This window comes from Heterodontus francisci, unplaced genomic scaffold (assembly GCF_036365525.1).
Source record: "Heterodontus francisci isolate sHetFra1 unplaced genomic scaffold, sHetFra1.hap1 HAP1_SCAFFOLD_668, whole genome shotgun sequence".
Classification (NCBI taxonomy): domain Eukaryota; kingdom Metazoa; phylum Chordata; class Chondrichthyes; order Heterodontiformes; family Heterodontidae; genus Heterodontus; species Heterodontus francisci.
Window position 1 is genome coordinate 162481 of NW_027141345.1, and position 27268 is coordinate 189748.

Sequence of the window (27268 nt, forward strand, 5' to 3'; positions counted from 1 at the left end):
AGCGGCCCGGCACTAGCTCCTTGACCCCCAAGATCTCCGGTTGCAAAGGCGGGGCCAACAAGATAGCCACCCCACTAGAAATAGGGGTGAGGTGACTCATGTAGACCCCACCCTGCCACTCCAGGAGCCAGGTGGCTTCGTCTCCCGGAACGGTGTGGGTTTCCTGCAGAAAGCTCACCACGTATCTCCCTTCCCTAAGGACTGAGAAATTGTGAAATCTGCGGTGAGACCCCCTGCTGCCGTTGATGTTGAGGCTGGCTATGGTTATCTTCATGTCAAAGGTACTTAAAACCCGTCACCAACACCTCACTGTGAGGAGGGAGTGGAAGTGCACCTGGCCCTCCACTCCCCCAGCAACTCATTGAGGAACACATTAAAACGGCGCCTCTCAACCAGTTTCACGCCTGCGCGCTTGCCCGCTATCTTAAGGGCAGCACGGACGGACTGGATGATCAGCGCCAGATTCGACCAACGGTCGAGGGCCAGCTGAACCTTATTGCGGCAGCCCCTGCAAACCGCGTGGAAATCCCGGAGTTCCGCAGTGGGGATGAGAGGAGATTCGGTGGGAGGCACGAGGGACTCCACCATCTCACTGGCGATGGAATCAAGATCATCCTCCGTGCCCCGCACCGAATCCCCATCCTCCGGGTCGTCACCGCCAGTGGCCGACACATCCACCACACACTGTGGGGCGGACGTCCCGGCCGCGCCAGCTGGTTCTGCCTCCGTCACGATCCCACCCCCAGGATCGATGGCGGAGGAGTCCTCTCTGGGTTTTCCTGTGAAACTGGAGCCTGTGGGCGCCAGCAGTTCAGGACCCCCCTCCACCTCCGTCCCCAGGCCAATGAGTGGTCCAGGGGAGACAGAAGTTCCCGACTCCGGAAATCCAGCCGGAGCCGAGACCGGAGGCGGAGAGAGGAGGCCATCTCCCGCTCCGCCAGCACCCACAGGTCCAGCAGATGGGGCAGCATTCTCAGTTATAACTGGGTCGGGTGTCTCCTGGTTGGTGGTGGACTCCGGCTGGGAGGGCCGACCCTCTGGGGCCTCGCCCTCCCCTTCACTCAGGGCACCCGACCCAGTAGCAGTGGCAGAATGGGTGGCGTCCTCAGGCTCCCCCACCACAAGCAGGACCCCACTTACTCTTTCAGTAGGGGCCTCATGTACCGGGGCCTTCCCCTCCCCTCCATCCTGAGGAATAGGGAGCTCCTCCCCGGACTTTGTAGCCTTGGTGGTGGCGGTAGGGGAAACCTGGGGACCCGAAACAGGAGACAGCTCCCCTCCAACAGATGGGCCCTGCGCCTCAGGGCCCTGTGTTATTTCTGTGGAGGGGTGCCTTCTTCTCTTTCTCCCACTAGGGCGCAGAGGCTCAGAGACCTCCATGTCATCAGAGGCCTCCGCACCCTCCTTTTTAGTCACCCTGGGCCTGAGCCCAGCCCTGGGACAGGTGGATTCCATGAGAACGGGCTTTGGGCTGAGCTCAGACTCGGGTTGTTTCAATGTGTCCAGGGGACGCGCCTCTTGATGTTTCTTTTGCCTCCGTGTCTTCTTTCCACTCGGACGGACGCTCCCCTCCCCGCTGGAGGCTGTGAAAACCACAGCCTCCGGAACCGACTGAGCGGTGTCTGTTGGATGTGTGGGGGGAGTGTGAGGAGGTGCTGTGGAACGAAACAGCTGAGGTGGAGCTGGCGGCCGGGAGATTGGGGCAGTTCTTACGCCATGGGTCTAAGAGCTAAACCCACCCCAAATTGTGGGCTTGTACACCAAATATCAGCGATTCACTGAAAATATTGAATATGTATTAAAAACAAGCAAACAAACAACAGGTTAGTGGAGAGGCTGAGGTAATAGAGGAGAGGCAAAGGCAGGCTGGAAGGGATGACTTGCTTTCTGGAGGTGGTGCTCACAGTACACTTAAAACAGTCTTTGAACTTGGTCTTCTGGTTGGGGGAGTCGTCTTCACCTGGGTCAGCTGAAGCTGCCCAGGCACTATCTATCCCCTTCCGTCTGTTTAGCTGGGCAGCTTCAGCTGACCCAGGCTTGGCAATTGGGGTGGGGAGGGAGCTTTCCTGTGTGCTTGTGCAGCAGCACAGATTCCTGTTGAATTGGCAGCCCCACCCCTTGTTGTTCCAGCCACTTGTTCCTCCCCCAACAGTCCAAAGTAAATTACTGGTGTTCAGCACCCACCTCCAGACAAAGCCTTGTTTCCAAAAAATGTCTCTTTCTTCTCTTTAATGGAGATTGTTGTTGAAGTTTCACCTCTGCTTAGTTGTAGCTGCTCTCCCTTGCTCAGCGCAGCTCCTCTCTCCACCTCTGCAACCTCCAACTGTCAGCTGAGACTCGTTGCCGCAATTAGCAGTCATTCCCCAGTTTTTTGTTTTTCTTTTTTTTTCTTTCTAACCCCGTACTGTACCTGTCCTGGGAGTGTTTGATGGGGACAGTGTAGAGGGAGCTTTACTCTGTATCTAACACCCGTACTGTACCTGTCCTGGGAGTGTTTGATGGGGACAGTGTAGAGGGGAGCTTTACTCTGTATCTAACCCCCGTACTGTACCTGTCCTGGGGAGTGTTTGATGGGGACAGTGTAGAGGGAGCTTTACTCTGTATCTAACACCCGTACTGTACCTGTCCTGGGGAGTGTTTGATGGGGACAGTGTAGAGGGAGCTTTACTCTGTATCTAACACCCGTACTGTACCTGTCCTGTGGAGTGTTTGATGGGACAATGTAGAGGGAGCTTTACTCTGTATCTAACCCCCGTACTGTACCTGTCCTGGGGAGTGTTTGATGGGGACAGTGTAGAGGGAGCTTTACTCTGTATCTAACCCCGTGCTGTACCTGTCCTGGGGAGTGTTTGATGGGGACAGTGTAGAGGGAGCTTTACTCTGTATCTAACCCCCGTGCTGTACCTGTCCTGGGGAGTGTTTGATGGGGACAGTGTAGAGGGAGCTTTACTCTGTATCTAACCCCCGTACTGTACCTGTCCTGGGAGTGTTTGATGGGGACAGTGTAGAGGGAGCTTTACTCTGTATCTAACCCCCGTACTGTACCTGTCCTGGGAGTGTTTGATGGGGACAGTGTAGAGGGAGCTTTACTCTGTATCTAACCCCCGTGCTGTACCTGTCCTGGGGAGTGTTTGATGGGGACTGTGTAGAGGGAGCTTTACTCTGTATCTAACCCCCGTGCTGTACCTGTCCTGGGGAGTGTTTGATGGGGACAGTGTAGAGGGAGCTTTACTCTGTATCTAACCCCCGTACTGTACCTGTCCTGGGGAGTGTTTGATGGGGACAGTGTAGAGGGGAGCTTTACTCTGTATCTAACCCCCGTACTGTACCTGTCCTGGGAGTGTTTGATGGGGACAGTGTAGAGGGAGCTTTACTCTGTATCTAACCCCCGTACTGTACCTGTCCTGGGAGTGTTTGATGGGGACAGTGTAGAGGGAGCTTTACTCTGTATCTAACCCCCGTACTGTACCTGTCCTGGGGAGTGTTTGATGGGGACAGTGTAGAGGGAGCTCCCACGTGCTGAATGACCTGATTAGCGGTTGCAGTGATATTGTCCGGGGATAAATGTCGATTCCAGGACACGGGAGAGAACAGGGTCTCCGGTGTAATAAAGGCTGGGCAGTCCTGTGTCGACTTACAGGTTGGGCTGCAGTTAACGAAGCTCACTTCTCATTCCAGGAAGGCGCTGTTTTCCCCCACACACACACCACCCCCCACCCCCGGAGGTGCGTTCGACGTCGCTCGTCCAGGAGGAAAAGCGGGAGAAGTCGTGGCGTTTCCCGGCGAAACAGCCTGCGCTCCGCCTGACACCGCACTTCCTGCAGGTAAGGGTCCACCGCTAATTGTTACAATGTGTTTTCCACCATGTTTCTTAATGACGTGTATGAATGAATAGAGCATTGCGTGAGCAGTCTTGTGGTTGACGGATAGTTATGTGAGAAAGAATCTTGCATTTCTGCAGCGCCTTTCGCAACCTGAGGATGTCCCTCCCGAAGCGCGACCCACCCTACGAAAGCCGTTTGAGGTGTTGTCACTGCTGTAATGTAGGAGATGCAGCAGCCAGCTTGCAGAAGCAAAAATGAGGACATGACTGTTTGTTTGTGAGTGATGTTAGTTGAGAGATAAATATTGCCCCAGAGCAGTGAACTCCCCCACCGCCCTCCTGACCTGCTCACGCCCTCCCCTTCCAGTCGTGGCTGTGCGATCTTTTACATCCACTTGAGAGAGCGGTGAGTCTCGGGTTAAATATCTCATCGAAAGGAAGCACCTCCAACTTCGCAGCACTCCCTCATTAATGCCTCTCCGACAGTGCAGCACTCCCTCAGTACTGACCCTCCGACAGCGCGGCGCTCCCTCAGTACTGACCCTCCGACAGTGTGGCCCTCCCTCAGTACTGACCCTCCGTCAGTGCAGCACTCCCTCAGTACTGACCCTCCGACAGTGCGGCACTCCCTCAGTACTGACCCTCCGACAGTGCGGCACTCCCTCAGTACTGACCCTCCGACAGTGCGGCGCTCCCTCAGTACTGACCCTCCGACAGTGTGGTCCTCCCTCAGTACTGACCCTCCGTCAGTGCGGCGCTCCCTCAGTACTGACCCTCCGACAGTGTGGCACTCCCTCAGTACTGACCCTCCGACAGTGCGCCGCTCACTCAGTACTGACCCTCCGTCAGTGCGGCGCTCCCTCAGTACTGACCCTCCCACAGTGCGGCACTCCCTCAGCACTGACCCTCCGTCAGTGCGGCGCTCCCTCAGTACTGACCCTCCGTCAGTGCGGCGCTCCCTCAGTACTGACCCTCCGACAGTGCGGCGCTCCCTCAGCACTGACCCTCCGTCAGTGCGGCGCTCCCTCAGTACTGACCCTCCGTCAGTGCGGCGCTCCCTCAGTACTGACCCTCCCACAGTGCGGCGCTCCCTCAGTACTGACCCTCCGACAGTGCGGCGCTCCCTCAGCACTGACCCTCCGACAGTGCGGCGCTCCCTCAGTACTGACCCTCCGACAGTGTGGCGCTCCCTCAGGACTGACCCTCCGACAGTGCGGCGCTCCCTCAGTACTGACCCACCGACAGTGCGGCGCTCCCTCAGTACTGACCCTCCGACAGTGCGGCGCTCCCTCAGTACTGACCCTCCGACAGTGCGGCGCTCCCTCAGTACTGACCCTCCGACAGTGCGGCGCTCCCTCAGTCCTGACCCTCCGACAGTGCGGCGCTCCCTCAGTCCTGACCCTCCGACAGTGCGGCGCTCCCTCAGTACTGACCCTCCGACAGTGCGGCGCTCCCTCAGTACTGACCCGCCGACAGTGCGGCGCTCCCTCAGTACTGACCCTCCGACAGTGTGGCGCTCCCTCAGTACTGATCCTCCGTCAGTGTGGCCCTCCCTCAGTACTGATCCTCCGTCAGTGCGGTGCTCCCTCAGTACTGACCCTCCGACAGTGCGGTGCTCCCTCAGTACTGACCCTCCGACAGTGTGGCCCTCCCTCAGTACTGACCCTCCGTCAGTGCGGCGCTCTCTCATTACTGACCCTCCGACAGCGTGGCCCTCCCTCAGTACTGACCCTCCGACAGCGCGGCGCTCCCTCAGTACTGACCCTCCGTCAGTGCGGCGCTCCCTCAGTACTGACCCTCCGACAGTGTGGCCCTCCCTCAGTACTGACCCTCCGTCAGTGCGGCGCTCCCTCAGTACTGACCCTCCGACAGTGCGGCACTCCCTCAGTACTGACCCTCCGACAGTGCGGCACTCCCTCAGTACTGACCCTCCGACAGTGCGGCGCTCCCTCAGTACTGACCCTCCCACAGTGCGGCGCTCCCTCAGTACTGACCCTCCCACAGTGTGGCCCTCCCTCAGTACTGACCCTCCGTCAGTGCGGCGCTCCCTCAGTACTGACCCTCCGACAATGCGGCGCTCCCTCAGTACTGACCCTCCGACAGTGCCGCGCTCCCTCAGTACTGACCCTCCGACAGTGCGGCGCTCCCTCAGTACTGACCCTCCGACAGTGCGGCGCTCCCTCAGTACTGACCCTCTGACAGTGCGGCGCTCCCTCAGTACTGACCCTCTGACAGTGCGGCGCTCCCTCAGTACTGACCCTCCGACAGTGAGGCACTCCCTCAGTACTGACCCTCCGACAGTGTGGCCCTCCCTCAGTACTGACCCTCCGACAGTGTGGCCCTCCCTCAGTACTGACCCTCCGACAGTGTGGCCCTCCCTCAGTACTGACCCTCCGACAGTGTGGCCCTCCCTCAGTACTGACCCTCCGACTGTGTGGCCCTCCCTCAGTACTGACCCTCCGACAGTGCGGCGCTTCCTCAGTACTGACCCTCCCACAGTGCGGCACTCCCTCAGCACTGACCCTCCGTCAGTGCGGCGCTCCCTCAGTACTGACCCTCCGACAGTGCGGCGCTCCCTCAGTACTGACCCTCCGACAGTGTGGCACTCCCTCAGTACTGACCCTCCGACAGTGCGCCGCTCACTCAGTACTGACCCTCCGTCAGTGCGGCGCTCCCTCAGTACTGACCCTCCCACAGTGCGGCACTCCCTCAGCACTGACCCTCCGACAGTGCGGCGCTCCCTCAGTACTAACCCTCTGACAGTGCGGCTCTCCCTCAGTACTGACCCTCCGACAGTGCGGCGCTCCCTCAGTACTGACCCTCCGACAGTGCGGCGCTCCCTCAGTACTGACCCTCCGACAGTGCGGCGCTCCCTCAGTATTGACCCTCCGACAGTGCAGCACTCCCTCAGTACTGACCCTCCGACAGTGCGGCGCTCCCTCAGTATTGACCCTCCGACAGTGCAGCACTCCCTCAGTACTGACCCTCCGACAGTGCGGCGCTCCCTCAGTACTGACCCTCCGACAGTGCGGCGCTCCCTCAGTACTGACCCTCCGTCAGTGTGGCGCTCCCTCAGTACTGACCCTCCGACAGTGCGGAGCTCCCTCAGTACTGACCCTCCGACAGTGCGGAGCTCCCTCAGTACTGACCCTCCGACAGTGACGCGCTCCGTCAGTACTGACCCTCCGACAGTGCGGTGCTCCCTCAGTACTGACCCTCCGACAGTGCGGCGCTCCCTCAGTACTGACCCTCCGACAGTGCGGCGCTCCCTCTGTACTGGACTTGAAGTGTCAGCTTGATTTCTATGCTCGAGTCTCAGGAGCAGGGCACCGTGAGGGGTTACTGTACTCTTCACCGTGCTGGCTGTTGTACAGGCGATGGGTTATTGTAAGTGTTGTACAAACGAGGGGTTACTGTACTGTCCGCCCTGCTGGGTGTTTTACAGGCGAGGGGTTATTGTACTGTAATGAAGATAAAAAATGCTGGAAATACTCTGCAGATCTGGCAGCATTTGTGGAGAGAGAAGCAGAGTTAACGTTTCAGGTCAGTGACCCTTCAGAACTGGCATTTTTAGAAATGTAAGAGGTTATTTTTTTATTTATTTAGAGATACAGCACTGAAACAGGCCCTTCGGCCCACCAAGTCTGTGCCGACCATCAACCACCCATTTATACTAATCCTACATTAATCTCATATTCCTACCACATCCCCACCTTCCCTCAATTCCCCTACCACCTACCTATACTAGGGGCAATTTATAATGGCCAATTTACCTGTCAACCTGCAAGTCTTTGGCATAAGCAAGTAAAGCGGGGGTGGGGCAAGAGATAACAAAGGAGAAGGTGTAGATAGGACAAGGTCACAGAATAGCTGACCAGAAGGTCATGGAGCAAAGGCAAACAATATGTCAATGGTGAGTTGAAAGACACAAAGCATTAGTACAGATAGGGTGTTAATGGACTGAAAATTGAACAGCTGCAAGTACAAACATGAAAAAAAAAACAGTGAGTAAGCAAACTGAACAAACTAAGATGAAATAAAATAAAATAAACACACAAAAATATAAAAAAAGGAAAAAGGAAAAAAACTAAAAATAAAAGTAAAATGCAGAGCCCGTCATTCTCTGAAATTATTGAATTCAGTGTTCAGTCTGGCAGGCTGTAGTGTGCCTAATCGGTAAATGAGATGCTGTTCCTCAAGCTTGCGTTGATGTTCACTGGAACACTGCAGCAATCCCAGGACAGAGATGTGAGCATGAGAGCAGGGGGGAGTGTTGAAATGGCAAGCAAACGGAAGCTCGGGGCCCTGCTTGTGGACTGAGCGGAGGTGTTACGCAAAGCGGTCACCCAGTCTGCGTTTGGTCTCTCCAGTGTAGAGGAGATCACATTGTGAGCAGCGAATACAGTATACTACATTGAAAGAAGTACAAGTAAATCGCTGCTTCACCTGAAAGGAGTGTTTGGGGCCTGGGATAGTGAAGAGAGAGGAGGTAAATGGGCAGGTGTTACACCTCCTGCGATTGCAGGGGAAGGTACCATGGGAAGGGGACGAGGTGGTGGGGGTAATGGAGGAGTGGACCAGGGTGTCACGGAGGGACCGATCCCTTCGGAATGCTGACAGGGGAAGGGAGGGGAAGATGTGTTTGGTAGTGGCATCACGCTGGAGGTGGCGGAAATGGCGGAGGATGATCCTTTGGATCTGGAGGCTGATGGGGTGGAAAGCGAGGACAAGGGAAACCCTGTCGCGGTTCTGGGAGGGAGGGGAAGGGGTGAGGGTAGTGGTGCAGGAAATGGGCGGACACGGTTGAGGGCCCTGTCAACCACCGTGGGGGGGGAATCCTCGGTTGAGGAAAAAGGAAGACATATCAGAAGAGCTGTTGTGGAAGGTAGCATCATCAGAGCAGATGTGTCGGAGATGGAGAAACTGGGATAATGGAATGGAGTCCTTACAGGAGGTAGGGTGTGAAGAAGTGTAGTCAAGGTAGCTGTGGGAGTCAGTGGGTTTTTCATGGATATTAGTAGACAGCCTATCACCAGAGATAGAGACAGTAGTCGAGGAAGGGAAGGGAAGTTTCGGAGATGGACCATGTAAAGGTGAGAGAAGGGTGGAAATTAGAAGCAAAGTTGATAAAGTTTTCCAGTTTGGGGCGGGAGCAGGAAACGACACCGATACAGTCATCAATGTACCGGAAAAAGAGTTGGGGGAGGGGGCCTGAGTAGGACTGGAACAAGAAATGTTTGACATATCCAACAAAAAGACAGGCATAACTAGGGCCCATGCGGGTACCCATAGCAACACCTTTTACTTGGAGGAAGTAAGTGGAGATTGAAGGAGATGTTGTTCAATGTGAGAACAAGTTCAGCCAGGCGGAGGAGGGTGGTGGTGGATGGGGACTGGTTGGGCCTCTGCTCAAGGAAGAAGTAGAGATCCCTAAAACTGTCCTGGTGGGGGATGGAGGTGTAGAGAGATTGGACGTTCGTAGTGTACTGTACACCGTGCTGGATGCTGTACAAGCAAGGGGTTATTGTACTGTACACTGTGAAGAGTGTTGCACAGGCGAGGGGTTATTGTACTGTACACTGTGCTGGCTGTTGTACAAGCAAGGGGTTATTGTACTGTACACTGTGCTGGATGTTGTACAAGCAAAGGGTTATTGTACTGCACACCGTGCTGGATGTTGTACAGGCGAGGGGTTATTGTACTGTACACTGTGATGAGTGTTGTACAAGCAAGGGGTTATTGTACTGTACACCGTGCTGGATGTTGTACAAGCAAGGGGTTATTGTACTGTACACCGTGCTGGATGTTGTAGAGGCGAGGGGTTATTTTACTGTACACTGTGATGAGTGTTGTACAGGCGAGGGGTTATTGTATTGCACACCGTGCTGGATGTTGTACAGGCGAGGGGTTATTGTACTGTACACTGTGATGAGTGTTGTACAGGTGAGGGGTTATTGTTCTGTACGTGGTGCTGAGTAGAGTACAGGCGTGGGGTTATTGTACTGTACATGGTGCAGAGTAGAGTACAGGTGAGGGGTTATTGTACTGTACATGGTGCAGAGTAGAGTATGGGGAGGGGTTATTGTACTGTACATGGTGCTGGGTAGACACAGGCGAGGGGTTGTTGTACTTTACATGGTGCTGCGCAGAGTACAGGCGAGGGGTTATTCTACTGTACATGGTGCTGAGTAGAGTACGGGTGAGGGGTTATTGTACTGTACATGGTTCTGAGTAGAGAACAGGCGAGGGGTTATTCTACTGTACATGGTGCTGAGTAGAGTACAGGCGAGGGGTTATTGTACTGCACATGGAGCTGAGAAGAGTACAGGCGAGGGGTTATTGTACTGTACATGGTGCTGAGTAGAGTATGGGGAGGGGTTATTTTAATGTACATGGTGCTGAGAAGAGTACAGGTGAGGGGTTATTGTACTGTACATGGTGCTGAGTAGAGTACAGGCGAGGGGTTATTGTACTGTACATGGTGCAGAGTAGAGTACAGGCGAGGGGTTATTGTACTGTACATGGTGCTGAGTAGATTACAGGCGAGGGGTTATTGTACTGGACATGGTGCTGTATAGAGTACGGGGAGGGGTTATTGTACTGTACATGGTGCTGGGTAAAGTACGGGGAGGGGTTATTGTACTGTACATGGTGCTGAGTAGATTACAGGCGAGGGGTTGTTGTACTGTATATGGTGCAGGGTAGATTACAGGTGAGGGATTTTTGTACTGTGCATGGTTCTGAGTAGAGTACAGGTGAGGGGTTATTCTACTGTACATGGTGCTGAGTAGAGTACAGGCGAGGGGTTATTGTACTGCACATTGAGCTGAGAAGAGTACAGGCGAGGGGTTATTGTACTGAACATGGTGCAGAGTAGATTACAGGCGAGGGGTTATTGTACTGTACATGGTGCTGAGAAGAGTACAGGTGAGGGGTTATTGTACTGTACATGGTGCTGAGAAGAGTACAGGCGAGGGGTTATTGTACTGTACATGGTGCTGAGTAGAGTATGGGGAGGGGTTATTGTACTGTACATGGTGCTGAGAAGAGTACAGGCGAGGGGTTATTGTACTGTACATGGTGCTGAGTAGAGTATGGGGAGGGGTTATTGTACTGTACATGGTGCTGAGAAGAGTACAGGTGAGGGGTTATTGTTCTGTACATGGTGCTGAGTAGAGTCCAGGCGAGGTGTTATTGCACTGTACATGGTGCGGAGTAGAGTACAGGTGAGGGATTATTGTACTGTACATGGTGCTGAGTAGAGTCCAGGCGAGGTGTTATTGCACTGTACATGGTGCGGAGTAGAGTACAGGTGAGGGATTATTGTACTGTACATGGTGCTGAGTAGAGTCCAGGCGAGGTGTTATTGCACTGTACATGGTGCGGAGTAGAGTACAGGCGAGGGGTTATTGTACTGTACATGGTGCAGAGTAGATTACAGGCGAGGGGTTATTGTACTGTACATGGTGCGGAGTAGAGTACAGGCGAGGGGTTATTGTACTGTACCTGGTGCTGAGTAGATTACAGGTGAGGGGTTATTGTACTGTACATGGTGCTGAGTAGAGTATAGGCGAGGGGTTATTGTACAGTACATGGTGCAGAGTAGAGTACAGGCAAGGGGTTATTGTACTGTACATGGTGCAGAGTAGAGTACAGGCGAGTGGTTATTGTACTGCACATGGTGCTGATTAGAGTACAGGCGAGGGGTTATTGTACTGTACATGGTGCAGAGTAGAGTACAGGCCAGGGGTTATTGTACTGTACATGGTGCTGAGTAGATTACAGCTGAGGGGTTATTGTACTGTACATGGTGCTGAGTAGATTACAGGCGAGGGGTTATTGTACTGTACATGGTGCTGAGTAGAGTACAGGCGAGAGGTTATTGTACTGTACGTGGTGCTGAGTAGATTACAGGCGAGGGGTTATTGTACTGTACATGGTGCTGAGTAGATTACAGGCGAGGGGTTATTGTACTGTACATGGTGCTGAGTAGAGTACAGGCGAGGGGTTATTGTACTGTACATGGTGCTGTGTAGATTACAGGCGAGGGGTTATTGTACTGTACAAGGTGCACAGTAGAGTACAGGCGAGGGGTTTTTGTACTGTTCATGGTGCTGAGTAGATTACAGGGAGGGGTTATTGTACTGTACATGGTGCAGAGTAGAGTACAGGCGAGGGGTTTTTGTACTGTTCATGGTGCTGAGTAGATTACAGGGAGGGGTTATTGTACTGTACATGGTGCTGAGTAGATTACAGGTCAGGGGTTATTGTACTGTACATGGTGCAGAGTAGAGTTCAGCTGAGGTGTTATTGTACTGTACATGGTGCTGAGTAGAGTATGGGGAGGGGTTATTGTACTGTGCATGGTGCAGAGGAGAGTACAGGCGAGGGGTTATTGTACTGTACATGGTGCAGAGTAGAGTACGGGGAGGGGTTATTGTACTGTACATGGTGCAGAGGAGAGTACAGGCGAGGGGTTATTGTACAGTACATGGTGCTGAGTAGAGTACGGGGAGGGGTTTTTGTACTGTTCATGGTGCTGAGTAGATTACAGGCGAGGGGTTATTGTACTGTACATGGTGCAGCGTAGATTACAGGTCAGGGGTTATTGTACTGTACATGGTGCTGGGTGGAGTACAGGCGAGGGGTTATTGTACTGTACATGGTGCTGGGTAGATTACAGTGGAGGGGTTATTGTAGTTTACATGGTGCAGAGTAGAGTTCAGGTGAGGGGTTATTGTACTGTACGTGGTGCTGGGTTGAGTACAGGTGAGGGGTTATTGTACTGTACATGGTGCTGGGTAGAGTACTGGGAGAGGTTATTGTACTGTACATGGTGCTGCGTAGATTACAGGCGAGGGGTTATTGTACTGTCCATGGTGCTGAGTAGATTACAGGCGAGGGGTTATTGTACTGTACATGGTGCAGAGTAGAGTACAGGCGAGTGGTTATTGTACTGCACATGGTGCAGAGTAGAGTACAGGCGAGTGGTTATTGTACTGCACATGGTGCAGAGTAGATTACAGGCGAGGGGTTATTGTACTGTACATGGTGCAGAGTAGAGTACGGGCGAGTGGTTATTGTACTGCACATGGTGCTGATTGGAGTACAGGCGAGGGGTTATTGTACTGAACATGGTGCTGAGTAGATTACAGGCGAGGGGTTATTGTACTGTACATGGTGCAGAGTAGATTACAGGCGAGGGGTTATTGTACTGTACATGGTGCAGAGTAGATTACAGGCGAGTGGTTATTGTACTGCACATGGTGCTGATTAGAGTACAGGCGAGGGGTTATTGTACTGTACATCGTGCTGGGTAGAGTACAGGCGAGGGGTTATTGTACTGTACATCGTGCTGGGTAGAGTACAGGCGAGGGGTTATTGGCCTGTATGTTGTCGAAGATTTGGTATTTCTGTTGTCATCGCCTGTCTGCCTTTAATGGTCGGATTGTACCACTTGCCAATCTGATAGGCATTCTTCTGGAAATACTTTCAAAATAAGTGGCAGGGCTATTTTTGGAGTCACTTGGTGCTCTCTGAATTGCTCAAGGTCATGTCCAGACATTTCAGATGATGAAGAAAGTTATGTGTGAACCATGTGACAGCTCGGCCTGATGGCCCACTTTTGAGTCTTGCAGGCGTGCTTTGACATCAGTGTGTGCTGACTCATTAGTCCCCTGCCGCATGTGGACGAACCTAACCAGTTAGATCAAAAAAAGATGATTCACTTGCAAAAGTATTTTGGAATATTTCCTAGAAATAAGCAGAAGTTAGGAAAAAAAAACAGCAGCCCGTCCGTTTCTGAAAAGTCTCTTCAGCTGACTTTGAAAGTGATCCCACATTTGATTCTGAGAAGATCATTCAGACCTTTCCAGCAGTGTCACAGTGAGTCAGAGGCTCGTGGGCAGCGTTGCCTCTCGGCCGTGTGGCGATCCGAAGGTTCCTGCGCAGGTTGCGGACGGGTCAGCCCTTTTAACCGATCACGTGATGCGCATACCCTTTAGGGCTGCAGCACACTTAAACGAATCACCCGTACGCTCCAAAAAAAAATTCCGGGGAGCTCTGGTCGAGGTTTCGAGCCCCCAGTCCAGAGACTTGAGCCCCGTAATCCCAGCCTGACACGACCCCTGGTGTCAGTACTGAGGGAGCGCCGCGCCGTCGGAGGGTCAGTACTGAGGGAGCGCCGCACTGTCGGAGGGTCAATACTGAGGGAGCGCTGCACTGTCGGAGGGTCAGTACTGGGGGAGCGCCGCACTGTCGGAGGGTCAGTACTGAGGGAGCGCCGCACTGTCGGAGGGTCAGTACTGAGGGAGTGCCGCCCTGTCGGAGGGTCAGTACTGAGGGAGTGCCGCACTGTCGGAGGGTCAGTACTGAGGGAGTGCCGCCCTGTCGGAGGGTCAGTACTGAGGGAGTGCCGCACTGTCGGAGGGTCAGTACTGAGGAAGCGCCGCACTGTCGGAAGGTCAATACTGAGGGAGCGCTGCACTGTCGGAGGGTCAGTACTGAGGGAGAGCCGCACTGTCGGAAGGTCAGTACTGAGGGAGTGCCGCACTGTCGGAGGGTCAGTACTGAGGGAGCGCCGCACTGTCGGAGGGTCAGTACTGAGGGAGCGCTGCACTGTCGGAGGGTCAGTACTGAGGGAGTGCCGCCCTGTCGGAGTGTCAGTACTGAGGGAGTGCCGCACTGTCGGAGGGTCAGTACTGAGGGAGCGCCGCCCTGTCGGAGGGTTAGTACTGAGGGAGCACCGCACTGTCGGAGGGTCAGTACTGAGGGAGCGCCGCGCCGTCGGAGGGTCAGTACTGGGGGAGCGCCTCACTGTCGGAGGGTCAGTACTGAGGAAGCGCCGCGCTGTCGGAGGGTCAGTACTGAGGAAGCGCCGCGCTGTCGGAGGGTCAGTACTGAGGGAGCGCCGCACTGTCGGAGGGTTAGTACTGAGGGAGCGCCGCACTGTCGGAGGGTCAGTACTGAGGGAGCGCCGCACTGTCGGAGGGTCAGTACTGAGGGAGCGCCGCACTGTCGGAGGGTTAGTACTGAGGGAGCGCCGCACTGTCGGAGGGTCAGTACTGAGGGAGAGCCGCACTGTCGGAGGGTCAGTACTGAGGGAGAGCCGCACTGTCGGAGGGTCAGTACTGAGGGAGAGCCGCACTGTCGGAGGGTCAGTACTGAGGGAGCGCCGCACTGTTGGAGGGTCAGTACTGAGGGAGCACCGCCCTGTCAGAGGGTCAGTACCGAGGGAGTGTCGCACTGCCGGAGGGTCAGTACTGAGGGAGCGCCGCCCTGTCGGAGGGTCAGTACTGAGGGAGCACCGCACTGTCGGAGGGTCAGTACTGGGGGAGCGCCGCACTGTGGGAGGGTCAGTACCGAGGGAGTGTCGCACTGCCGGAGGGTCAGTGCTGAGGAAGCGCCGCACTGTCGGAGGGTCAGTACTGAGGGAGCGCCACACTGTCGGAGGGTCAGTACTGAGGGAGTGCCGCACTGTCGGAGGGTCAGTACTGAGGGAGTGCCGCACTGTCGGAGGGTCAGTACTGAGGGAGTGCCGCACTGTCGGAGGGTCAGTACTGAGGGAGTGCCGCACTGTCGGAGGGTCAGTACTGAGGGAGCGCCGCCCTGTCAGAGGGTCAGTACTGAGGGAGCGCCGCCCTGTCGGAGGGTCAGTACTGAGGGAGCGCCGCCCTGTCGGAGGGTCAGTACTGAGGGAGCGCCGCGCTGTGGGAGGGTCAGTACTGAGGGAGTGCCGCACTGTCGGAGGGTCAGTACTGAGTGAGTGCCGCCCTGTCGGAGGGTCAGTACTGAGGGAGCGCCGCACTGTCGGAGGGTCAGTACTGAGGGAGCGCTGCACTGTTGGAGGGTCAGTACTGAGGGAGTGCCGCCCTGTCGGAGGGTCAGTACTGAGGGAGCACTGCACTGTCGGAGGGTCAGTACTGAGGGAGCGCCGCACTGTCGGAGGGTCAGTACTGAGGGAGCGCCACACTGTCGGAGGGTCAGTACTGAGGGAGTGCCGCACTGTCGGAGGGTCAGTACTGAGGGAGCGCCGCACTGTCGGAGGGTCAGTACTGAGGGAGTGCCGCCCTGTCGGAGGGTCAGTACTGAGGGAGCGCCGCCCTGTCGGAGGGTCAGTACTGAGGGAGCGCCGCACTGTCGGAGGGTCAGTACTGAGGGAGTGCCGCCCTGTCGGAGGGTCAGTACTGAGGGAGCGCCGCACTGTCGGAGGGTCAGTACTGAGGGAGCTCCGCACTGTCGGAGGGACCGTCTTTCAGGAAGAGACGTTAAACCCGAGGCCCCCCATATGCCCCCTCAGGTGGATGTAAAAGAGCCCACGGCCACTATCGGAAGATGAATAGGACAGCGAGGGGGTGTGGGTGGTGGGAAGTTCTCCTCAGTGTCTTGGGGCCGATATCTATCCCTCGACAAACACCCAGCTGGATTTCCAGCATTTTCTGCTTCGATTTCAAATTTCCAACATCTGCAGCGTTTTGCTTTTGTAACACTCAACCGAGAATCTTTGGCCATTATTATGCCATACTGTGGGATCTTGCTGTGTGCCAATCGGCTGCCGTGTTGTCCCGTTCGCAGCGCTGACTGCACTGACTGCGCCGCACTTCGGGATGTATTGAGGTTGTGAAAGGCGCCGGGCGAATGCAGCACCTTGCCTCCTTTGTGCCGCGGGAGGCTCTGCTCATGACAACAGGAGCTGTTGGATAGCTGACGGCTGATTGCATGATCACAGGACCCTGCAGGAAGGTTCCTGACGTGTCACTGACAGAGCTGGTGCAGGGAGGATGTGGGGGCAGAACCTGACAGCTGAGTCGAGCCGCCCACGGAAACCACAGCGCAGACGGACCACTCAGCTGACAGAGCAGAGACAGGCGACAGCGTCCCCCTGTGCTCACTGACCTACTTTCTTTCCCTGACGAGCAATGCTTCGATTTTAAAATGTTTATCATTGTTTTCAAATCAACCCCAAGGCCTCAATTCCCATCCCTATCTCTGTAACCTCCTCCAGCCCCTACAACCCTCCCTATCTCTGTAACCTCCTCCAGCCCCTACAACCCTCCCTATCTCTGTAACCTCCTCCAGCCCCTACAACCTTCCCTATCTCTGTAACCTCCCCCAGCCTCTACAACCCTCCCTATCTCTGTAACCTCCTCCAGCCCCTACAACCTTCCCTATCTCTGTAACCTCCTCCAGCCCCTACAACCCTCCCTATCTCTGTAACCCCCTTCAGCTCCTACAACCCTCCCTATCTCTGTAACCTCCTCCAGCCTCTACAACCCTCCCTATCTCTGTAACCCCCTTCAGCTCCTACAACCCTCCCTATCTCTGTAACCTCCCCCAGCCCCTACAACCCTCCCTCTCTCTGTAACCTCCTCCAGCCCCTACAACCGTCCCTCTCTGTAACCTCCTCCAGCCCCTACAACCCTCCCTATCTCTGTAACCTCCCCCAGCCCCTACAACCCTCCCTATCTCTGTAACCTCCCCCAGCCCCTACAACCCTCCCTATCTCTGTAACCTCCTCCAGCTCCTACAACCCTCCCTATCTCTGTAACCTCCTCTAGTTCCTACAACCCTCCCTATCTCTGTAATCTCCTCCAGCCCCTACTACCCTCCGTATCTCTGTCACCTCCTCCAGTTGCTACAACCCTCCCTATCTCTGTAACCTGCTCCAGCCCCTTCAACCCTCCCTATCTCTGTAACCTCCTCCGGCCCCTACAACCCTCCCTATCTCTGTACCTCCTCCGGCCGCTACAACCCTCCCTATCTCTGTAACCTCCTCCAGCCCCTACAACCGTCCCTCTCTGTAACCTCCTCCAGCCCCTTCAACCCTCCCTATCTCAGTAATCTCCTCCAGCCCCTACAACCCTCCCTATCTCAGTAATCTCCTCCAGCCCCTACAACCGTCCCTCTCTGTAACCTCCTCCAGCCCCTACAACCCTCCCTATCTCTGTAACCTCCTCCAGCCCCTACAACCTTCCCTATCTCTGTAACCTCCTCCAGCCCCTACAACCGTCCCTATCTCTGTAACCTCCTCCAGCCTCTACAACCTTCCCTATCTCTGTAACCTCCTCCAGCCCCTACAACCCTCCCTATCTCTGTAATCTCCTCCAGCCCCTACAACCCTCCCTATCTCTGTAACCTCCTCCAGCCCCTACAACCCTCCCTATCTCTGTAACCTCCTCCAGCCCCTTACAACACTCCCTATTCTGTAACCTCCTCCAGCCCCTACTACCCTCCCTATCTCTGTAACCTCCCCCAGCCCCTACAACCCTCCCTATCTCTGTAACCTCCTCCAGCCCCTTACAACACTCCCTATCTCTGTAACCTCCTCCAGCCCCTACTACCCTCCGTATCTCTGTCACCTCCTCCAGTTGCTACAACCCTCCCTATCTCTGTAACCTCCTCCAGCCCCTACAACCCTCCCTATCTCTGTAACCTCCTCCAGCACCTGCAACCCTCCCGATCTCTGTAACCTGCTCCAGCCCCTACAACCCTCCCTATCTCTGTAACCTCCTCCAGCCCCTACAACCCTCCCTATCTCTGTACCTCCTCCAGCCCCTACAACCGTCCCTCTCTGTAACCTCCTCCAGCCCCTACAACCCTCCCTATCTCAGTAATCTCCTCCAGCCCCTACAACCCTCCCTATCTCAGTAATCTCCTCCAGCCCCTACAACTCTCCCTATCTCTGTAACCTCCTCCAGCCCCTACAACCCTCCCTATCTCAGTAATCTCCTCCAGCCCCTACAACCCTCCCTATCTCAGTAATCTCCTCCAGCCCCTACAACTCTCCCTATCTCTGTAACCTCCTCCAGCCCCTACAACCGTCCATCTCTGTAACCTCCTCCAGCCCCTACAACCCTCCCTATCTCTGTAACCTCCCCCAGCCCCTACAACCCTCCCTATCTCTGTAACCTCCTCCGGCCCCTACAACCCTCCCTATCTCTGTAACCTCCTCCGGCCCCTACAACCCTCCCTATCTCTGTAACCTCCTCCGGCCCCTACAACCGTCCCTATCTCTGTAACCTCCTCCGGCCCCTACACCCCTCCCTATCTCAGTAACCCCCTCCAGCTATGAAGAGAGACTGGATAGGCTAGGGTTGTTTTCCTTAGAGCAGAGAAGGCTGAGGGGGGACTTAATTGAGGTGTACAAAATTATGAGGGGCATTGATAGGTTAGATAGGAAGAAACCTTTTCCCTTAGCAGAGGGGTCAATAACTAGGGGGCATAGATTTAAGGTAAGGGGCAGGAGGTTTAGAGGGGATCTGAGGGAAAATGTTTTCACCCAGAGGGTGGTTGGAATCTGGAACACACTGCCTGAAGAGGTGGTGGAGGCAGGAACCCTCACAACATTTAAGAAGTATTTAGATGAGCACTTGAAAGGCTATAGCATACAAGGCTACGGGCCAAGTGTGGGGAAATGGGATTAGAATAGTTAGATGCTTGATGGCCGGCACAGACACGATGGGCCGAAGGGCCTGTTTCTGTGCTTTGTAACTCGATGAGAAATGTTGTAGGTTAGCCTCCCGGGCTGATTGAGATACTGCTGCTTAACCAGTCACCGGGCCTTGTTGTTGATTCACAGGGATTACAAGGTGAGCCTCTGCTGCCTGAATGAAACGAGCCTCTGCATCCTCCCCTGCCCTGAGCAATGGGTTCAGCCTGCCCAGCCTGACCATCAGCGGAGTGCCGTCCAGCCCGGGCGGCTCCCTGGAGCAGCACCCTCACCACGGCCAGCACCGGCCCTCGCTGGCGGGCAGCCCCGGGGAGATGCCCAGAGCAACGGGAACTGTCCGCGTCTATCTGCCCAACAAGCAACGCACGGTGGTAAGTCATACTGCCCAGCCCGGGTCGGTTAGTTACAGAGTAAAGCTCCCTCTACACTGTCCCCATCAAACACTCCCAGGACAGGTACAGCACGGGGGTTAGATACAGAGTAAAGCTCCCTCTACACTGTCCCCATCAGACACTCCCCAGGACAGGTACAGCACGGGGGGTTAGATACAGAGTAAAGCTCCCTCTACACTGTCCCCATCAAACACTCCCCAGGACAGGTACAGCACGGGGGGTTAGATACAGAGTAAAGCTCCCTCTACACTGTCCCCATCAAACACTCCCCAGGACAGGTACAGTACGGGGGTTAGATACAGAGTAAAGCTCCCTCTACACTGTCCCCCATCAAACACTCCCAGGACAGGTACAGCACGGGGGTTAGATACAGAGTAAAGCTCCCTCTACACTGTCCCCCATCAAACACTCCCAGGACAGGTACAGCACGGGGGTTAGATACAGAGTAAAGCTCCCTCTACACTGTCCCCATCAGACACTCCCCAGGACAGGTACAGCACGGGGGGTTAGATACAGAGTAAAGCTCCCTCTACACTGTCCCCATCAAACACTCCCCAGGACAGGTACAGTACGGGGGTTAGATACAGAGTAAAGCTCCCTCTACACTGTCCCCATCAAACACTCCCAGGACAGGTACAGTACGGGGGTTAGATACAGAGTAAAGCTCCCTCTACACTGTCCCCCATCAAACACTCCCAGGACAGGTACAGCACGGGGGTTAGATACAGAGTAAAGCTCCCTCTACACTGTCCCCATCAGACACTCCCCAGGACAGGTACAGCACGGGGGGTTAGATACAGAGTAAAGCTCCCTCTACACTGTCCCCATCAAACACTCCCCAGGACAGGTACAGTACGGGGGTTAGATACAGAGTAAAGCTCCCTCTACACTGTCCCCATCAAACACTCCCCAGGACAGGTACAGTACGGGGGTTAGATACAGAGTAAAGCTCCCTCTACACTGTCCCCATCAAACACTCCCCAGGACAGGTACAGTACGGGGGTTAGATACAGAGTAAAGCTCCCTCTACACTGTCCCCATCAAACACTCCCAGGACAGGTACAGCACGGGGGTTAGATACAGAGTAAAGCTCCCTCTACACTGTCCCCATCAAACACTCCCCAGGACAGGTACAGCACGGGGGTTAGATACAGAGTAAAGCTCCCTCTACACTGTCCCCATCAAACACTCCCCAGGACAGGTACAGCACGGGGGTTAGATACAGAGTAAAGCTCCCTCTCCACTTCCTGTTAAACATTGCCAGGTTTTTGAGAGTTGTACTGTGTCTGACTTTGATCTCCTATCCTCTTAACTACCTGCTGTGCTTTTCACAGGTAAATGTTCGTGAGGGGATGACAGTGAACGACAGCTTGGACAAGGCACTGAAAGTCCGAGGTTTGTCCCAGAAATGCTGTGCGGTCTACAGATTCCTTGATGGGTGAGTTACTGACTGCGGCATTTCTGTCTTGAGTTTGTATTGAAGCTGGCAAATGGGGCTTATACACACCAGTGCTGTACACGGGGCTTACTGTGGCTCCGGAGTGCGACACAGACGGCGCGGGGCGTTGCAGAGTCCCGTACACGGGGAGCTATATGGATGAGCAGGCGACTGTGCTGTGCTGGTTGTACAACGGGACAGTGCAGTGCGAGGCAGGCGAATCGGCAGGGGGGGGCCGTGTGTTGTCCTTGTAACCACTGACGCCTGTCTCTCTTCTTTCTCCCTTCAGCCACAAGAAGCTGACCGACTGGTCGACCGACATCACGCCCCTGGTGGGCGAGGAGCTCATGGTGGAGGTGCTTGATGAAGTCCCCTTGTCAATGCACAACTTTGTAAGTCCCGAGCTGATCGGCGTCCAGCTCCCCCACCCGTTGCGTTACCCGGCCATTCCCGAAATACCCAGTGGGTTCAACATCTCTTCCTGAAAGGTGGAACCTCCAAGAGTGCAGCCCTCCCTCAAAACTGACTCCCGGGGAGTGTTGAGCCTGGATTATGGGGCTCGAGCCTCTGGATTGCAGGTTGAACCCGCAGCCTTCTGACTCAGAGGCAAGAGCAAGGCTTTTGACACGGTCCCACACGGCAGACTGGTTTAAAAAAAAAAATAAAAGCCCATGGGATCCTGGGAAATGCAGCAAGGTGGATACAGAATTGACTCAGTGGCAGGAAACGAAGGGTAATTGTTGACGGGTGTTTTAGCGACTGGAGGGCTGTTTCCACTGGCGTTCCGCAGGGCTCAGTACTGGTGCCCCTGCTTTTGGTGGTGCATGTGAACGATTTGGACGTAAATGTAGGGGGCACGATCAAGACGTTTGCAGACGACGCAAAGATTGGCCGTGTGGTCGAGAGCGAGGAGGGTAGCTGGAGGCTGCAGGAAGATATCGATTGAGCATAAAAGTGGCAAATGGAATTCAACCTGGAGAAGTGTGAGGTGATGCATTCAGGGAGGTCAAGCAAGGCAAAGGAATACACCATTAATGGGAAAATACTGAGAGGTGTCGAGGAAGTGAGCGACCTTGGAGCGAATGTCCACAGATCCCTGAAGGTAGCAGGACAGGTCGATAAGGTGGTTAAGAAGGCATATGGAATCCTTTCCTTTATTAGCCGAGGTATGGAATATAAGAGCAGGGAGGTTATGCTGGAACTGTATAACTCATTGGTTTGGCCACAGCTTGAGTACTGTGTGTAGTTCTGGTCACTTCATTACAGAAAGGATGTAATTGCACTAGAGAGGGTACAGAGGAGATTTACGGGGATGTTGCCAGGACTGGAAAAATGCAGCCGTGAGGAAAGATTGGATAGGCTGGGGTTGTTCTCCTTGGAACAGAGAAGGCTGAGGGGAGAATCTGATTGAAATGTACAAAATTGTAAACTTGCCACCCCTCTCCCCCCCACCCCCCCACCCCCCGCCAAGAAAAAAAAATAGCTCGGACCGACATGTGGCTCGTCACATTCATGGGACGTGGGTGTCCCTGGCCAGTACAAGTTGGCTTTGAGGAGGTGGCAGTGAGCCGGTACTGGAGTGTGAACCTGGATAATGGGAGTGTGTCTCTGGATTGCTGCAGTGGCCGCGTCCTCCACATCTTCCCCACGCCCCCCCCCCCCATTCCCGACACCCATCCGAGCAAATCCCTGCTGCATGTGTGACCCCGGACACGCGCTGAGCGTGAGCACACTCGGGCGGGGGGAACTGACAACAGAAGGTGGCTGAAAAGTCAAAAGCAGCGAGCACGAGTGATGGTGTAGAGGCAGACTGGGAGAGTTTAGTTTTAGAGATACAGCACTGAAACAGGCCCTTCAGCCCACTGAGTCTGTGCCGACCATCAACCACCCATTTATACTAATCCTACACTAATTCCATATTCCCATCACATCCCCACCTGTCCCTATATATTTCCCGACCACCGACCTATACTCGGGGCAATTTACAACGGCGAATTTACCGACCAACCTGCAGGTCTTTGGCTGTGGGAGGAAACCCGAGCACCCGGAGAAAACCCACGCAGACACAGGGAGAACTTGCAAACTCCGCACAGGCAGTACCCAGAATTGAACCCAGGTCGCTGGAGCTGTGAGGCTGCGGTGCTAACCACTGCGCCACTGTGCTGCCCAGGGTGTCGGGTTGAGCCCCAGACCCTCGGTAACGTCGAGGCCCGCCCCCTGCCCCGCACCGTGATCTGCTCCACTGTAACTCGCCGTGAACCGGCCGAATCTGCCGGGGACGTTGAATTAAGGAGAACGGTAAAATATTTACAGAGAGACTTCAAAGGAATTGGATATATATTTGAACGGGAAAACCTACTTTGAGGACAGTGGGGAAGGAGCAGGAATGCAGAGGGGCGAATTGGGTCACTCTTTCAATGAGGGACTGAATGGTGACTTTCTGAGCTGCATATAGGACTTCTTGTATTTCTGCATTTGGATCAGATGGGCTGGCAGGTGGCAAGTGAAGTTTAACACTGATATGGGGCATGTGTGTGTGTACGTAGGTACACGCAGTGGTGCTCTCATCTCAAGACACCCGGCTGGTTTGCAGTGTGTTGTGAAGGACCTCGGGGTGAGGCTCCAGGGCAGGCGGGGTAGCTGGTGTGTCCCCCCCCCCCCCACCCCCCGTCACCTCCCCCAGACCGGGCAGAGAAGCGGCGAGGCGGGAAGCGGATGGCGCAGTAACCTGGCTGGCGATTCCTCTCCTCCTGCAGGTCCGGAAGACGTTCTTCAACCTGGCGTTCTGCGACTTCTGCCTGAAGTTCCTGTTCCATGGCTTCCGCTGCCAGACCTGCGGCCACAAGTTCCACGAGCACTGCAGCAGTAAAGTGCCAACGGTGTGCTTGGACCTGGGCAAATAGTGAGTACGAAAGGGAGGGTCCAGGGTGGGGTGGAGCGGCGGAGGCTGGGGGATAGTGAGTATGCTGGTTGAGGGAGGTGGTTTTGGTTGAGGGGGGGGGGAGCGTGTGTGGTGATAGTGAGTACTGATCTAGCCCTGGTGTGATCTGATTCTCTACCGTTGGTTTGCAGCCCGGCTTCTCCCGGTCCCTACGAGGAGCACTCGCTCTCACCGATGCCCACAGCCCAGATGGACCAACTCCTGACCCCTCAGTCGTCCGGAAGGTGAGAACGCGTTGGATGTCTGTTTACTGTTAGAGAAACCGTCTGATATCCTTGCTGTAACTCGCAGTCGATTAGTTCGACACTGGATGGTGAGAAGAGTTCATGGAGCACAGCTGCCTACCTCTCTCTTCTGAGTCATGTGGCCGCGGGTTTGAACTCAATAGTCCAGGCTCCTCCTTTCCCCCCGGTGCCAGACCGACAAGAGTGCTGCACTATCGGAGGTACTGTCTTTCGGGTGAGATGTTAAACCCGTCAGTCACTGAGTTTTTTTTTTTGAAGCGTGGCCTCTGTTGGAACGTGGGAGACATGGCGGCCAATTTGTGCACAGCAAGCTCCCACGAACCGCGACGTGATAATGACCCGGGAGCGTCGAGCCGAGGGTTATGTGCTCCAGGCTCGGAGAGAGCGACAGCTGACGCGTGCAGCCATCTTGGGGCTGCCCGGGAAGACAGGGAGCTGCGCGAGGGTGGGGGAGTGGTTCATGAAAAACCTGTGTGAACAAAGAACAGCACAGGAACAGGCCATTCGGCCCTCCAAGCCTGCGCCAATCTTGATGCCTGCCTAAACTAAAACCTTCTGCACTTCCGGGGCACGTATCCCTCTATTCCCATCCTATTCATGTATTTGTCAAGATGCCTCTTAAACGTCGCTATCGTACCTGCTTCCACCACCTCCCCTGGCAGCAGGTTCCAGGCACTCACCACCCTCTGTGTAAAGAACTTGCCTCGCACATCCCCCCTAATCTTTGCCCCTCTCACCTTAAACCTATCTCCCCTAGTAACTGACTCTTCCACCCTGGGAAAAAGCTTCTGACTATCCACTCTGTCCATGCCGCTCATAACTTTGTAAACCTCTATCATGTCACCCCTCCACCTCCATCGTTCAGGTGAAAACAATCCAAGTTTATCCAACCTCTCCTCATAGCTAATGCCCTCCAGACCAGGCAACATCCTGGTAAACCTTCTCTGTACCCTCTCCAAAGCCTCCATGTCCTACTGGTAGTGTGGCGACCAGAATTGCACGCAATATTCTAAATGTGGCCTAACTAAGGTTCTGTACAGCTGCAGCATAACCTGCCAATTTTTATACTCTATGCCCCGACCGATGAAGGCAAGCATGCCGTATGCCTTCTTCACTACCTTATCCACCTGCGTTGCCACTTTCAGTGACCTGTGGACGTGTACGCCCAGATCTCTCTGCCTATCAATACTCCTAAGGGTTCTGCCATTTACTGTATACTTCCCACCTGCATTAGACCTTCCAAAATGCATTACCTCACATTTGTCCGGATTAAACTCCATCTGCCATTTCTCCACCCAAATCTCCAACCGATCTATATCCTGCTGTATCCTCTGACAATCCTCATCACTATCCGCAACTCCACCAACCTTTGTGTCGTCCTCAAACTTAATAATCAGACCAGTTACATTTTCCTCCAAATCATTTATATATACTACAAAGAGCAACGGTCCCAGCACTGATCCCTGCGGAACACCACTAGTCACATCCCTCCATTCAGAAAAACACCCTTCCACTGTTTAGTCACATCCCTCCATTCAGAAAAGCACCCTTCCACTGTTACCCTCTGTCTTCTGTGACAGAGCCAGTTCTGTATCCATCTTGCCAGCTCACCTCTGATCCCGTGTGACTTCACCTTTTGTACCATTCTGCCATGCGGGACCTTGTCAAAGGCTTTACTGAAGTCCATATAGATAACATCCACTGTCCTTCCTTCATCAATCATCTTTGTCACTTCCTCAAAAAACTCAATCAAATTAGTGAGACACGACCTCCCCTTCACAAAACCATGCTGCCTCTCGCTAATAAATTAGTTTGTTTCCAAATGGGAGTAAATCCTGTCCCGAAGAATCCTCTCTAATAATTTCCCTGCCACTGACGTAAGGCTCACCGGCCTATAATTTCCTGGATTATCCTTGCCACCCTTCTTAAACAAAGGAACAACATTGGCTATTCTCCAGTCCTCTGGGACCTCACCTGTAGCCAATGAGGATGCAAAGATTTCTGTCAAGGCCCCAGCAATTTCTTCCCTTGCCTCCCTCAGTATTCTAGGGTAGATCCCATCAGGCCCTGGGGACTTATCTACCTTAATGCTTTGCAAGACACCCAACACCTCCTCCTTTTTGATAATGAGATGACTGAGACTATCTACATTCCCTTCCCTAGGCTCATCATCCACCAAGTCCTTCTCTTTGGTGAATACTGATGCAAAGTACTCATTTAGTACCTCGCCCATTTCCTCTGGCTCCACACATAGATTCCCATCTCTGTCCTTGAGTGGGCCAACCCTTTCCCTGGTTACCCTCTCGCTCTTTATATATGTATAAAAAGCCTTGGGATTATCCTTAATCCTGTTTGCCAATGACTTTTCATGACCCCTTTTAGCCCTCCTGACTCCTTGCTTAAGTTGTGTGCGAGCATTTGCGGAAACCGGGAGAGCGGGCGGAATGGGTGGAGGTGGGAGAGAGGGTGTGCAGGCGTTGCTGTGGATCTTCAGCTGACAGGGTGCATTGCAGGTCAGTGGAATTGATTACAGCCTTCTCACCGACGGGCCTGACACTAACCTGCTTCTCCTTCGCCTTGCAGGCTCACACCACCCGCCTTCACTTTCCCATGTCCCTGCCCACCTGCCGAAGGGCAGCTCCAGCGCCAACGTTCAACCTCCACGCCCAACGTGCACATGTCCAGCACCACAGCACCCGTCAACATGAGTGTCATAGAGGTGAGGGATTCACACGTTACGTGCAGAGACCCAATCAGCTGGAGGCACTGCCCAGCCTCAGACAGCCTTACAACAACCACTCAGGATAGAATATGGGAGCTCCATGACAGCAACTCCCTGTGTTACTGAGTATTGGGGTTTACAGGACAGTGAGACTCTGTATTACTGAGTATTGGTGTTTATAGGACAGTGTGACTCTGTGTTACTGAGTATTGGGGTTTACAGGACAGTGAGACTCTGTGTTCCTGAGTATTGGTGTTTA

General features: G+C 54.4%; 1 protein-coding gene across 1 annotated transcript; it reads left to right on the forward strand.

The window, feature by feature from the left end:
* The first annotated feature begins 3714 nt into the window (after positions 1 to 3714).
* Positions 3715 to 27135, forward strand: LOC137362914 (serine/threonine-protein kinase A-Raf-like). The gene is made up of 7 exons (XM_068027067.1): positions 3715 to 3824; positions 19401 to 19642; positions 20998 to 21101; positions 21391 to 21493; positions 23858 to 24003; positions 24174 to 24266; positions 26871 to 27135. Exons 2-7 carry the CDS (start codon positions 19430 to 19432, stop codon positions 27133 to 27135), a joined length of 924 nt encoding a protein of 307 aa, XP_067883168.1. The 5' UTR covers positions 3715 to 3824; positions 19401 to 19429.
* The last annotated feature ends 133 nt before the right edge of the window (positions 27136 to 27268 follow it).